Genomic DNA, 13,898 nt, shown 5'->3' with positions numbered 1-13,898 from the left:
TTAAGAGTCCAAACACTTCCATAGGAAACAAATTGTGAAACAGAAAACTGAGGAAGATACCAGGGCTGTTCCAAAGCTCATAGGATCACTCTGCTAGAACCAGAGAATTTCCATTGCTGACCCCATAATACTTGTATTTACAGAAGTCCCGTAACGAAACATAACAAACAGAGCTGTCTCCACTCCTGTGACAGCCTGTATAGAACCCTAAGACTAAAACGTATTAAGAAACCACACCAGAAACTTCAAAATCAATCTAGTTTATAAATATAAACACCAAAAAAGCCTCAATAAACTACTAAAAATAACCCAACAATTCGTCAAAAGAATAATGGCCCCATGAAAAGGTAGCTTTTAGTTCGCTAGCAAAATGGATAAGTCGATACTAAGAAAAATGTGGATAGGATTTCCCATCAGAGCTGATTGAAAATAGAAAAAAAAAAAAAAAAAAAAAACGGGTTCTTGTTAAAGACTGGAAAAACCTGGTCACATTTAATATAACTTCTCAGAAATTAATTAATTAATTAATTCATTCATTCTTGGTCAAAATTCCTATCGAGAATCAAGAACTACATACTTGTTGGGGTGCCTGGGTGGCTCGGTCGGTTAAGCAACCAACTCTTGATTTTGGCTCGGGTCATGATCTCACAGTTCGTGGGTTCGAGCCCCGCGTCAGGCTCTGGGCTGACAGCTGGGAGCCTGGAGCCTGCTTCAGATTTTGTGTCTCCCTCTCTCTCTGCCCCTCCCCCACTCATGCTCTCTCTCTCTCCCTCTCTCTTTCTCTGCCCCTCCCCTACTCATGCCGTCTCTGTCTCTCCCAAAATAAACAAATAAACTGAAAAAAAAATGAAACAAAAATTCAGACGAGACAGGTTAACGACAGAAGAAAAACCCAAAGTTTTATTACACAGGCATAGAGGCCCAATAACAAAATGGAGACCCAAAGAAATGACAGAGGCGGGCAGGTTTTACACCTTCTGGACAAAGAGACATTAAATTTGTGAGAACTTTACAGGATAAGGAGAATGGGTGTTTGGGAGTTTTAATGACTAAGGAATTCTAAAGCAGAACTTGGGCTGAGTTAGTAAGTTAGTAAAAAAAAGTAACAAGGTTTGTTTGTACAGCTTTCTCAGCTTTAAAGTCCCTGTCTCTGGTGTCTTTAAAAAAAAAAAAAAAAGTGTATTTATTTATTTTGAGAGAGAGAGAACGAGCAGGGAAGGGGCAGAGAGAGAGGGAGAAAGAGAATCCCAAGCAGGCTCCGCATAAGTGCGGAGACCAGTGAAGGGCTTGATCTCACAAATGGCGAGATCACCACCTGAGCTGAAACCAAGAATCAGATGCTTAACCAACTGAGCCCCCCAGGCTCTTTTTACTTCGCAATATAGGGAGGATGTTTCCACGTGGGAGATTTATGTCCTGCTTTCAGGGGGAAGCAGAGGGTCCGAACGCCCTTCCTGCATAGGCTGTCTCTTAAATAACTTTCATTTAATATAATCAACGTGACAAAGTGGCACATTTTGGGGCAGGCCGGGCTTGACCCCTCCAACCCACAAGGGAAGATACGGTTTTGTTGTTTTTTTCCGAATAAAATCTATGAAGTTAACATAAACCCTTTCAAAGTAAATAAAGAATTTTTGTTTTCAAATTAAAAGGGGCTTCTTGTACAGCAGCTTGTAGCAGATAAATTCTCCTGGCTGAGAACCGTGAAAACAATCGGATCAAACGTCTCAAAATCTGTTTGAGAGCATCATTTTGACACTAAGACCACCAGGATTTGCGCCAGCAGATCAGAGAAAAGGAAACCCATTGCGGTGAGCCCACCACCAATTCCGAATTTCCCCAAAGCAGCAGACCAAAGGAGGGCACTTGGGTGGCTCAGTCGGTTAAGCGTCCAACTTCGGCTCAGATCACGATCTCACGGTTTGTGAGTTCGAGCCCTGCCTCTGGCTCTGTGCTGATGGCTCAGAGCTTGGAGCCTGCTTCCCATCCTGTGTCTCCTTCTGTCTCTGCCCCTCCCCTGCTGGTGCTCTGTCTCCCTCTCTCTCAAAAATAAATAAAGATGAAAAAAAAATTTTTTTTGAGAGTAATAAGCAGCAAACCAAGAGCTTGCAAAGCTGTCTAGAAGCAGATGCTAAGGTCAGGAAGACTAAGCCGTTTTCAGGCCCTTGAAGACTTGCAGACAAAGTTGGAGTTTAGGGTTTACTAAGACACGAGGGTACAAAATCCTGGAAAGAAAAGAAATTGGAAGAAAGCATGCCTGACGCCCTGAGGTGCTCCTTCGCTTCATCCATTTGCCATTTTGTAAACAGGACACTCCCCGAGTCTGAACGCCCGGCAGAAGGCGGCTGCTAAGAGGGCGGTTTCTAATCAAAACTCCATTTGTATAAATTCCTGACATTGAACTATTTCTCAGACGAGCTCCAGGATGGAAAATAAATGTCATCAAAACAGTCCCCTGGGAAAACCCAAGATTCTTAAATTTTTTTTTAATGTTTTATTTATTTTTGAGACAGAGAGAGACAGAGCATGAGCGGGGGAGGGGCAGAGAGAGAGAGGGAGACACAGAATCGGAAACGAACTCCAGGTTCCGAGCTGTCAGCACAGAGCCCGACCCGGGGCTTGAACCCACAAACTGTGAGATCATGACCTGAGCCAAAGTCAGACAGACGCTCAACCGACTGAGCTACCCAGGCGCCCCTGAAAACCCAAGATTCTGTTAGTGAAGAAATATGTAAGCTGTTCATCTTCAATATCCTGCCTTGCTTTTTATTGCTTAGAAGAAATAAGAATCTTGTCCCTTTTGGATGGGGAGGTGGGGGGGAGCGCCTGGGTGGCTCAGTTGGTTGAGCGTCTGACTTCGGCTCAGGTCACGATCAGGGCTGACAGCTCGGAGCCTGGAGCCTGCTTCGGATTCTGTGTCTCCCTCTCTCTCTGCCCCTTCCCCCCCACAAAGATAAATAAAAATTTTAAAAATTAAAAACAAAAAAAGAATCTTGTCCCTTTAGGAGAAAAAATAACCCAAACCACGAAAATAAAAGGCGGATTACTTTTCAAACAGAAAGAACAGACTTAATGAGAGAACAAGGAACAGCAGGAACAGACAACCGTCTCTTTTCTTTCTTTTTATTAACAGCTTTATTGAGATATAATTATCCTAGTACACAACTGACCTATTTAAAGGGTAAAATTCACTGGCTTTTAGTATATTCACTTCCAGGAGAAGATATGTAACCATTACGACAGTCAATTTTAGAACATTTTTATCACCTCCAAAGGAAACATGGTTACCTGTGAGCTATCACAACACTGCGTTCCCAGCCCCGCTTCCCAGCCTTAAGTCGTCACTGATCTACTTTCTGTCGCTGTAGAGTTCCCCACTCTGGACTTCCAAGGAAATTGACTGACACGATATGCAGCCTTTTGCAACTGACTTCTTTCATTTAGCATGAGGTTTCCAAGTTTCACCCACGTTGACCGCATCTCCCGGCATTTGGATCTATGACGTTTTATTTATGCGTTCTTCAGTCGATGGACATTTGGGTTGTTTCCACCTTTGGGCTGGTATGACTAACACGGCCATAAACATCCCTGTACCAGTTTCTGTGTTTTGTGTGTTTGTGTCTCTCGGGTATATTCCCAGGACAGAAATTGCTAGGTTATATGGTAGCTCTATGTTTAATCCTTTGAGGAACCGACAATGTTTTCCAAACGAGTTGTGCTGTTTACATTCCCGCCATCGGTGTATGGGGGCTACAAATTGTCTACGCCCTCACCAACATGTGTAATCAATTGTCCGACTTTCTGATTCTAGCTAACCTAGTGGGGTATGAGCTAACATCTCCTTCTGGTTTTCATTTTCATTTCCTTGATGACTTCCAATGCTGAGCCTTTTGGCTGGGAGGGGGGTGTTTACTTGCCATTTGTATTTATTCCTTGGACCAATGTCTGCTGAAGTCCTTCACCCCTGCTTTAATTGGGTCATTCATCTTTTTTATTATTGAATATAAGTGTTCTTTTTTTTTAATTTTATTTTAATGTTTATTTATTTGTGAAGGAGAGACAGAGAGAGACAGAGCGTGAGTGGGAGGGGGGAGCAGAGAGAGGGAGACACAGAATCCGAAGCAGGCTCCAGGCCCTGAGCTGTCAGCACAGAGCCCGATGCGGGGCTCGAACCCATGAACCGTGAGATCATGACCTGAGCCGGAGTCGGACACTTAACCAACTGAGCCACCCAGGTGCCCCTAAGGGTTCTTTACAAATATATTCTAGATGTAGGTTCAGCATCACATATGTGATTGGCAAGTACTTTCTTCTATTCAGTGGTTTGTCTTTTCACTCTCTGGATGATGTTCTTTGAAATACAATAGCTTTTAATTTTGATGATGTCCAATGTATTGATTTTTTTCTTTTGTTGCTGATGCTTTTGGTGTTATAGCTAAGATGCTTTGCCAAACCCAAGGTCACAAAGATGACGCCTAAGCAGTCATCTTTCAACAGTTTTATACTTTTAGCTCTTAAATTTGGGTCCTTGATCCATTTTGAGTTAATTTTTGTATATACTGTTAAATAAAAGTCCAATTTACTTTTTTTGTTGCATGTGGATGTTTGGCTATTCCAGCCCTATCTGTTGAAAGGACTATTTTTCCCCATTAGATGGTCTTTGCACCTCTGTGAAGATCCAGTTGATGGTATTTTATGATCATAGAATTCAATCAAATATATGTGGGCTTATGATATATGATCATAGACATATGGGTTTACTTCTATACTTTCAACCCTATTCCACTCATTTATATGCCTGTTGTTGGGCCAATACCACAGTGTCTTGATTACCATTGTTTTGCATAGTAAGTTTTGAAATCCAGAAATAAGGGTCCTCTACTTCATTCCTTTGCCAGATCGTGTTGGCTATTTTGGGTCTCTTACCATCCCATTTGAGTTTTAGAAACAGCTTGTGAATTTCTAATAAAGAAGGCAGCTGGGATTCCGATGGAAATTGCCTTGAATCTGTAGAAAAATTTAGGAACATTTTCCTTCTTAACAATGTTAAAGTTTCCAATCCATGAACATAGACTATCTTCCCAATTACTTAGATTTTCTTTAACGTCTTCATCAATGTTCCATAATTTTGACACGGTAAGTTTTTCACTTTTTTGTTACATTTATTCCTAAGTTGTTGTTGTTTTTTTTTTCCTTTTTGGATGCTATTCTAAGTGGGATTACTTTCTCAGTTTCATTTTTTAATTGTTCATTGCAAATATAAAAATACAACTGATTTTTGTATGTTCATATTGTGCCCTGCCTCTTTGCTGAATTCATTTATTAGTTCTAAGGGTTTTTTTTTATTGGATTACTTAGGATTTTCTGTATATGAGATCATTTACCTGTGAATACAGATAGTTTCAGTCTTCCATTTTAATCTTGATGACTTCTGTTTGTTTAATCTAACTTGCCTAATTGTCCTAGCTGGAACCTCCAAGTTAATGTTAAATAGAGACAGACACACTTGTCTTCTTCCCGATTTTAGAGGGAGCACACTCACTATTTTACCAATACATATGATGTGAGGTGAGGGTTTTTTTTTATATAGATGGACTTCATTAGGTTGTGGATATTCTCTTTTATTCCTAGCTTGTTGGGTGTTTTTATCATAAAAGAATGTCAGGGCCCCCAGGTGGCTCAGTCGGTGAAGCGTCCAGCTTCGACTCAGGTCATGATCTCACAGCTCCTGAGTTTGAGCCCCGCGTCAGGTTCTGTGCTGACAGCTGGGAGCCCGGAGCCTGCTTCGGATTCTGTGTCTCCCTCTCTCTCTGCCCCTCACCCGCTCACGCTCTATCTCCCTCTCTCTCTCAAAAATAAATAAATATAAAAAAAATTTTTTTGGGGGGGCGCCTGGGTGGCTCAGTCAGTTAAGCGTCCAACTTCGGCTCAGGTCATGATCTCACAGTCCATGAGTTCGAGCCCCGCGTCGGGCTCTGTGCTGACAGCTCGGAGCCTAGAGGCTGCTTCAGATTCTGTGTCTCCCTCTCTCTCTGACCCTCCCCTGTTCATGCTCTGTCTCTCTCTGTCTCAAAAATAAATAAACATTAAAAAAATTTTCTTTTTTAAATTTAAAAAAAATGTTTTTAAGAGCGTTGGGGGGTGCCTGGGTGGCTCAGTCGGTGGAGTGTCCGACTTCGGCTCAGGTCATGATCTCGCGGTTCACGAGTTCGAGCCCTGCCTCGGGCTCTGTGCTGACAGCTGGAGTCTGGAGCCTCCTTCGGATTCTGTGTCTTCCTCTCTCTCTGCCCCTCCCCTGCTCACACACGGTCTCTCTCTGTCGCAAAAATAAGTAAAACATTAAAAAAAAAAAAAAAACTAATTTACTGCCAAAAAAAAAAAAATGCTATCGTCTGAGATTTTAGCAAGGCACAATCCCTGGTTACAGATCACCGTAACAAATATAATACTGAAGAAGACTGACATATCGCAAAAACTCCCAAAACGTGACACAGAGGCACAAAGTGACCAAATGCTGATGGGAAAGCAGCATGGGGAGACTCGCTCAACGCAGGCCCCACAAACCTGCAATTTGTAAACGATGCAAGATCTACGAAGTGCGATGAAACGAGGTATGCTTGTATTTAGTAACCGACTGGATTATTTTGGTGAGGTCTCTTTCCTCTGCACAGTGTTCAGCCTCTGATGTTCCTCGGGGGGGGGGGGGGGGTTAGGGATGCTTTGGAATGTTCACCGTGACAGGGGATTCATAGGGCTCTCTTGCTCTCTTTCCCAGACCACATCCCGTTGTCAGACGTCATTCATTCACTGCCGGTTTCTCTGCTGTTTTCAGCAACGCCTTGGGTCGTCAACTGGTCTACGAGTTCATCCAGTCAAACTTTAACTCCTTTGAAGGAACAGTTTCTGTTCCTTCAGTTCTGTCTTGCAAACCAGTGGCCTATAATGCAGCCTGGGCCTTCAGCGTCCTCCCAGCTGCCCTCTCCGAGCACTGCCACCATGCTTGGGAGCACCCCGAGGCTTGAACTTCACTCTCCGGGGCAGCTGAGGTCCGTTCCTTGGAAAGAGAGTAGCAGCTACCCGTTTTGTGGATGCGTCTCCACCCAGGCAAAAAGCGCTGAGCCAGGGCTTAGGGAGGCTTGACGAACACGACGCAGAAGCTTGCGAGAAATCCGGAGCTCGTTGAAAAGAATGAGGTCTGTGCTGAGGTAGAAAGATCACCAATTTGGATCATTAAATGAAAAGAACAGCTTGGTGCAAAACAGTGTGGGTAGTCTGATCCCTTTTCAGGTACACGTTTTATTGATTTCTTAAGTTTTTTTCCTGTTTATTTATTTTTGAGAAAGAGAGAGAGAGAGACAGAGCGCGAGCAGGGGAGGGGCAGAGAGAGGGGGAGACACAGAATCCGAAGCAGGCTCCGGGCTCCGAGCTGTCCGCACAGAGCCCGATGCGGGGCTCGAACTCACGGACCGTGAGATCATGACCTGAGCCGAAGTCGAAGTCGGATGCCTAACCGACTGAGCCACACAGGCGTCCCTTGATGTGCTCTTTTTAAATAAATGGATGGATGTGTCTATGTTGGCATTGGCTTCTTCTCCCGGAAGACATCATAAGCTATGTCTTACGTTAGCTTTGACAAGACACTATGGGGAGGTGAAAAAGAGGCTTTCACATGTTACTTTTCCCTCCAGATGTCTTTAGGATGTTATGCTCCTTGATATGTATATTACTTTTTTTTTTTTAATGCCAAAAATGTTACCTGGGCGGGAAGATTTGGACCACTTTTGGTTTTCTTCTTTGACCTCACATATAGGCACGTTCAACTTTTAGGTAAATATTATAAAAACAAGTTTGTGACATGAAAGCCGACTTTTCCAAATACAAGTTGGTGAGGTTGCCAGTGTTCCCAACCACCTACGTCTCCCGGGCATAGGAATGGCCATCTGTACCACCTGACCCGTTCTACCCAAGTCACAAGCAGAGTTAGCCGGTCACTACTGAAAACCTGGGAAGGGGGAAGCCCTCCTATCACTGGGGTTCAGAGACAAAAGAGTACGAAGTGCCTAAAGGTGGCTTCATTGTGGCCCTCGCTGCTTAAAGCATGGTCCGGGGGACCTGGTCCCGGGACATCAGCATCACTTAGGCAGGAACTGGAAATGCAGAACGGAAGTCCTCACCCCAGACCTCCGGACCCAGGATCTGCATTTAATAAGCTTCCCAGGTGATTCATCAGCACACTGAAGTCTGAAAAGACCCGTAGAGGCTTTCAGATCCATCAAGGCAGGTGGGGGCCAGCACAGACAGAAGGAATCCAAATCTCTGGGGCGGCCCCCCGCATGGGAGATTCTCGCGTTGGGCCTGATATTGACAATCCCTCAGAAGAATCGAGATCTCCTCTCGGTACACCCCAATCGTCACATCTGTGATAATCACTGATTTGCTTTCGAATTACCGATCACTGTGCTAAGCACGTTACACATTTCATCTTTTTCCTGTCTACCATCCCATAAACTTGGCCTTGGCATCATCTTACAGGTGAGGACGTGGGATCCTAGAGTCGTAATAACCTGTCCAGCCTCCTACAGCAGGTAAGGGGCAAAGGGCAGGTTCAAACCTAAGGTGCCTAATCTGTGTGCTCTTCGCTACCGTATGGCTGTCTGCATACGCCTCTTCGCGAAACCATCACCCTTTGCGATTAAGAAGTATGCGATCCTTTCTTGATCCCTGGTGCCCAGTTTCACACAGATGCGCAATGAGAACTGGGAAAATACCGAACGCACCGGGAGCTCGATGTATCTCGAACGCGCAATAACACGTCAACGGGTAAACGTGGCTATGAGCGAGACGCAGCCCAAAAACCTGGAGCTAGACGGCACGGTCGGCCCTCTCCCTCCCTCAGGACCACACGCAGAGCGGGAGCTCTGTTGGTGCTAACATCTCACCTGAAAGCCCAGCCTCAAGTCACCAACTTGTCGCCTTTCCACTATCAACACATCTCCCCTCCTTGTACACGTTACGGTCTGTGTCGCTCACGCCAACGTTCCCCGAACGTTTGGTTGACGCAGCCGTGACACGCCCCCTGGTCCCCGTGCGGGTCACCAGAGGACAGCGAGAGACAGAGAGAGGGAGCTGAGCTAAATGAACACGCAAGCCCCTTCCGGTCCATGTCCAGTTTCTGTTTCGGCTGCAATTCCTGTTCTCCCTCAGTCAGGAGACATCTGCACAGGCTTACGGAAGGCATACGGTGCTCCCTGTGGCCGGTTAGGGAGCCCAGACCACGAGCTCAGCCTTGCTCTCTGCTACGGCTCTAAAGTGCACCGCCCCCCCCCGCCGCGCGCCCGCCGAGGTCCCCACAAAATCCCAAGAGAGATCGTTGAGTTACTTTGTTTTTTATTTAAATGCATCTAACCCCACATTTGGAAAAAAAAAAAAAAAAACAAACAAAAAAAAAAAAAAAAAAAAAGAAAAAAAAAAAAAAAAAAAAAAAAAAAAAACAGGTCTGGAGTCTTAGCATCAGAAGGGCACCTTATATACAGGTACAGTCGGTGGCCAATACAAGTCATTGCCAGACAGTCCTTGGAGGCAGAGAACAGTCTAGACCCAGAGGAGTCCTGGGAATGCACGGTCCCGAGGGGTCTAGAGGCTGGTCCCGATGCTCCGACCGTAAGAAAAATGTGGGAGCAGTAAACGCTGTGTTTATTATTTATTATTGTCATAACTGCAGCCTCGCTAGGTACAAAAGCAGTTATAAACCATTTATATGACACAGAATTACTCAGGTGTCCATCCTACTTTATGTCGTAAAACCGTTAATTGAATTTCCAGTGAGTAGTTTAGACGATTAGTGACATTAAGGAATGGTAAATCCATAGCACCATTTCATAGGTTTGCTGTCACCGATTTCTCATCTAGACGTGCGGCTGAGACACTCACGGCCAAGGGCAAGTGTTCCAAAGCCGAGGGCTCCAGTTTGGGGGTTCTGTCCATGGCTTCACATGGAGGTGTGGGCGGGACCTGTCTCTGCGCGACGCACCGGGTCGCCCGCCAAGCAAAAGGGCTTCTGGCCAGTCGGGGCTCCCACCCACGCTTTGGTTTTCTGAATGAGGTGGAGTGAAGGGAGGTATCTACTTTCCGATAAAAGGGAAGGGGCAAGATGGGAAGTATTTTACGTCCGGGCCAAACAAAAAGAACAACAAAACAGAACAAAAGAACAGAGCTCCGTTATACGGTTAGGAGGTAAAAGTTCCTTAGCTACTTCTTTAAGATTCAACACAAGGCTGATGGTCAACATAAAAAGCGAACGATACTATGTACATATATGTAAAAAGTGTTATAAATAGGTTTTATAAACCATAGATATTATATACATCTTGAGTCAACACGAACCCCCCCCTCAACTGCTTTCTGTTTGATTTGGTTTGAGTTTGGGTTTTTTTGGCTAGCTCTTTTGTTTGGATGGTTGGTTTGGGTTGGGTTTTTTTCTTTCTTTCTCTTTTTTTTTTTTTTTTTTTTTCTGGTTTCCTTCCTCCCTTCCCCCGATGTACGCTCAGTGCCTCAGACCAAACCGTCTGGGCACCTCATTCGCGTTTCCGCAAGATCACGTAGACGACGCCGCTGAGAAGGGCCAGAGGGAAGGCCACCCAGGCCAGGATGTAGGCGAAGCCGTAGGAGTAGTCAGAGTTGAGATGCCACTCTGGGTGCCTCACCGTGTAGATGGACGCTGCACTCATCACACACAGACCTGGGGAAAGACAGGGACAGGTAGGGGGAGGGAGGCGGGGAGGGGCCCCCCTGTCCACCTCCCCGATGCAGATTCCACAGGACTCCGGACACCTGCCCACACCATTTCCTCTCTCTTGACACACACACACACACACACACACACACACACCAGGAAGAAGGTCACCCAATCTTCCGCAGATAACGCTGTGCTCAAAGAGCATGTCTGAGGGGCGCCTGGGGGGCTCAGCCAGCTAAGCAATCGATCGACTCTTGATTTCGGCTCAGGTCACAATCTTGCGCAGTTCAGGGGTTCAAGCCCCGAGTCAGGCTCTGTGTTGACAGCGTGGAGCCTGCTTGGGATTCCGTCTCCTTCTTTCTCTGCCCCTCCCCCCTCTCACTCTCTGTATCTTTCTCAAAATAAATAAATAAGTAAGTAAATAAACTTAAAAAAAAAGAAGAAGAAGAAAAGGGGCACTTGGGCGGCTCAGTCTGTTGGACGTCTGACTCCAGCTCAGGTCATGATCTCACAGTTCGTGGGTTCAAGCTCTGTGTCCGGCTTTGTGCTGGCAGCTCAGAGCCTGGAGCCTGCTTCGGATTCTGTACCTCCCTCTCTCACCACCCCTCCCAAAACTCACACTCTGTCTCTCTCAAAGATTTAAAAAATTAAAAGAAGAAGGAGAAGGAGAAGAAGAAAAGCAGCTCTGATTCTGGATCTGGCAGCAGGGAAGGGTCTCGAAGATACAGAAACAGGGGAAAGAATCTGCTCTCTGCTTCTGATCGAGGGGACCCAGACCAGCATCTCCAAGGTCGCTTGTCATCTTTTCTGCCCTATTTCTCTTCCTCGGACTGTCGCCAACGCCTCGTTGACAGAAGGATGTGGCCAGCAAGAATTCGACTCACAAGATAAACCCACCTAGCACTCTCCAGGGAGGGTTGGGCATGGGAGCGCCTGGAAACCCGTAAAGCACTGTTCAAATGGGTGGTGATGTTATCTGAACCGGTAAAGCGAAGGGGCACTTGGCCACGATCTGAATTGTGCCAGGGCAAGAGCACTGGGGTCCAGGCAGACCCCAGAGCCCCTTGGCAGGACTTCCACTCAGGAGACCAAGCAAGCAATGCCAACGGGCACCGTTAGGCAGACAGAGGATACAGAGAGAGGAAAAAGAAGAGGGGGGATAGGATATGAGTGGGAAGCTGAGAGAGGAATCTATCAAGCTCCATTGCACTCGGTCCCTTCTAACAGTTCCTGGTGCCCTCAAGGTCGGGTCTGAACCCCCAAGAGTGCAAGATTATCGGGTCGAGAGATAAATCAGGTGGCCCTTCCCCTGCCCACCTCTGCAGCCCTTTGGTGTGGGACTCTTGAAGCAGGCAAGTTCAAGAGCGATGGTCCGCGCCCACAGTGACAGTCAGCATCCCCCTGCAGGGAGGGGTCCCGCGATGTCAGCACCCCAGCCTGGCGCCCCACAAAGCCCGCTCTGTTCCCTCTGTTCCCTCCTGAAAACAGGGTCTTTGAGAGGTTCTGAGTGACTCTATTATAAACCCAGCGTGCTATGTGGGATTCCTGTGGTTCCAAAGCTCCCAATGTCCCAGACCACCTACATCTAACCTCCCTGCTATTTCACTGGACACTGTAAACTTTGTTTGAACAAAGCACGTAAGTGGGAATATACTACATTCGCCACCCTGATAAGACCGTCCTTCTCCCAGTCAGAGGAGAAAGCTCCCACTTGAGTGGCCCCTGTTGAGAAGGCCACACAATAGTCCCGCAGCTCCCGCGGGATCGGATCCAGGACCCGCTACCTACAGAAAGTTAGGGGGACAGCGCGGATGCCCGGGGTAGAGGGAAAACCAAGGGCCGGCAAACTGCCATTCGAGGGCTCTGCTGGGAATGTGCTTTATTTGCCCTGGCGTCAGAGATCCCCGATTATCTTCCCCAACGGCTCCGTGGCTGACCTCCGTAAGGTGCAAATTCTTGTCTTCAAGAAATACTTGAACTTCAAGAATACCGAAGTTGTCTCTCGGCCGATACCCGGCTACCTCCTGGGGGCAGGGCTATAGGAAGACAAGTGTGACCCAGGGAACAGAGTGCCAAAAGGCCAGGCCCATGCTTGTCATGCTGGCGAGGCTTCCGAATGGGGCCCGCGTCTACCCAGCACGGGCAGGAACAAAGCCGCGGTGGCTGTGCAGACCAGCTGTGCCCAGATTTCACCAGCAGAGAGCACACGTTCCGTCGGCGACCACGGGGGACAGGGGGAGGCGGGACACCCAAGTGCGGTGACTCACTAGACGGCCTCGTCTGTAGGGTATCCGTCGAGGAGTATCTCGGGGGTTAAATGACCTTGAGCTTCGCTGCCACGAGCCACCGGCTGAGACGCTCGCAAAGCCAAAGAGCAGATATACGCTTCGTAATTACGGTCGTCGGGAGACTGATGCTTTAGGGTATACGCGACGACAAGGCGGTCTGCGTGTAGTGCCATAGCGGTGCCCTGGAACACGGGGAGTTAATGCCATACGACAGACCTCCCAATGTCACACAGGTGTTCCCATAAATGGGCGGTCCCCATAAAGTCGCTTTCTCAATGACCTGTAGGTGGGGGCGTGGTGATGAAGGTCCTCCCCACCCCCCACCTCGTGGGGAAGGTGAGGGAGGTTTCGGTCACACCAGCAGTGTCCTGCCTTCTCCAAGGACGAGCGGCGTGTGCCCCGGCAGTGACAGGGATGCCCTGGGAGGGGCCCGAGTCTGGGAGGGCAGGCAGCTGTGAGTGGGGGACTCTGACCCTCTCCAGACAACACAGAAGAGCTGGCCACTCAAGAGTCTATCCCCGTCACGGGGCGCCTGGGTGGCTCAGTCAGTAAGTGTCCGCCTCTGGGTTTTGGCTCAGGTCACGATCTCGTGGCTTTGTGGGTTCGAGCCCTGTGGAGGGCTCTGTGCTGACAGCGTAGAGCCTGCTCGGGATTCTCTCTCTCTCTCTGCCCCTCCCCTGCTCGTGTGCTCTCTTGCTCTCTCTCTCTCTCTCTCAAAATAAATAAACTAACTTAAAAGAGAGAGAGAGAGCGTGTGGACATCAGTGACCTCTGCGGAAGCTGTTCATTGGAGGGCCCGGAGCGGAAGCCTGAAAGAAGTTGCTAGAAAGCACGCAGCGGGGGGGGGGGGGGGGGGGGGGGGGGGGGGGGGGGGG

At 47.5% G+C, this 13,898-nt stretch overlaps 1 protein-coding gene across 1 annotated transcript in view; it reads right to left on the bottom strand.

Moving 5' to 3' along the window:
- Positions 1–10,460: 10,460 nt before the first annotated feature.
- The window catches only part of PMP22 (peripheral myelin protein 22), a 28,626-nt gene continuing 25,188 nt past the window's right edge, over positions 10,461–13,898 (bottom strand). Inside the window, exon 5 of the mRNA XM_049636921.1 lies at positions 10,461–10,738. Coding sequence (XP_049492878.1) covers positions 10,575–10,738 — 164 coding nt within the window. The 3' untranslated portion in view covers positions 10,461–10,574. The remainder of the gene's footprint in view (positions 10,739–13,898) is intronic.

This window comes from Panthera uncia, chromosome E1 (genome assembly GCF_023721935.1).
Source record: "Panthera uncia isolate 11264 chromosome E1, Puncia_PCG_1.0, whole genome shotgun sequence".
Taxonomy (NCBI): domain Eukaryota; kingdom Metazoa; phylum Chordata; class Mammalia; order Carnivora; family Felidae; genus Panthera; species Panthera uncia.
Note: the sequence above shows the minus strand (reverse complement) of the source record. Positions and strands in the feature narration are given on the sequence as shown.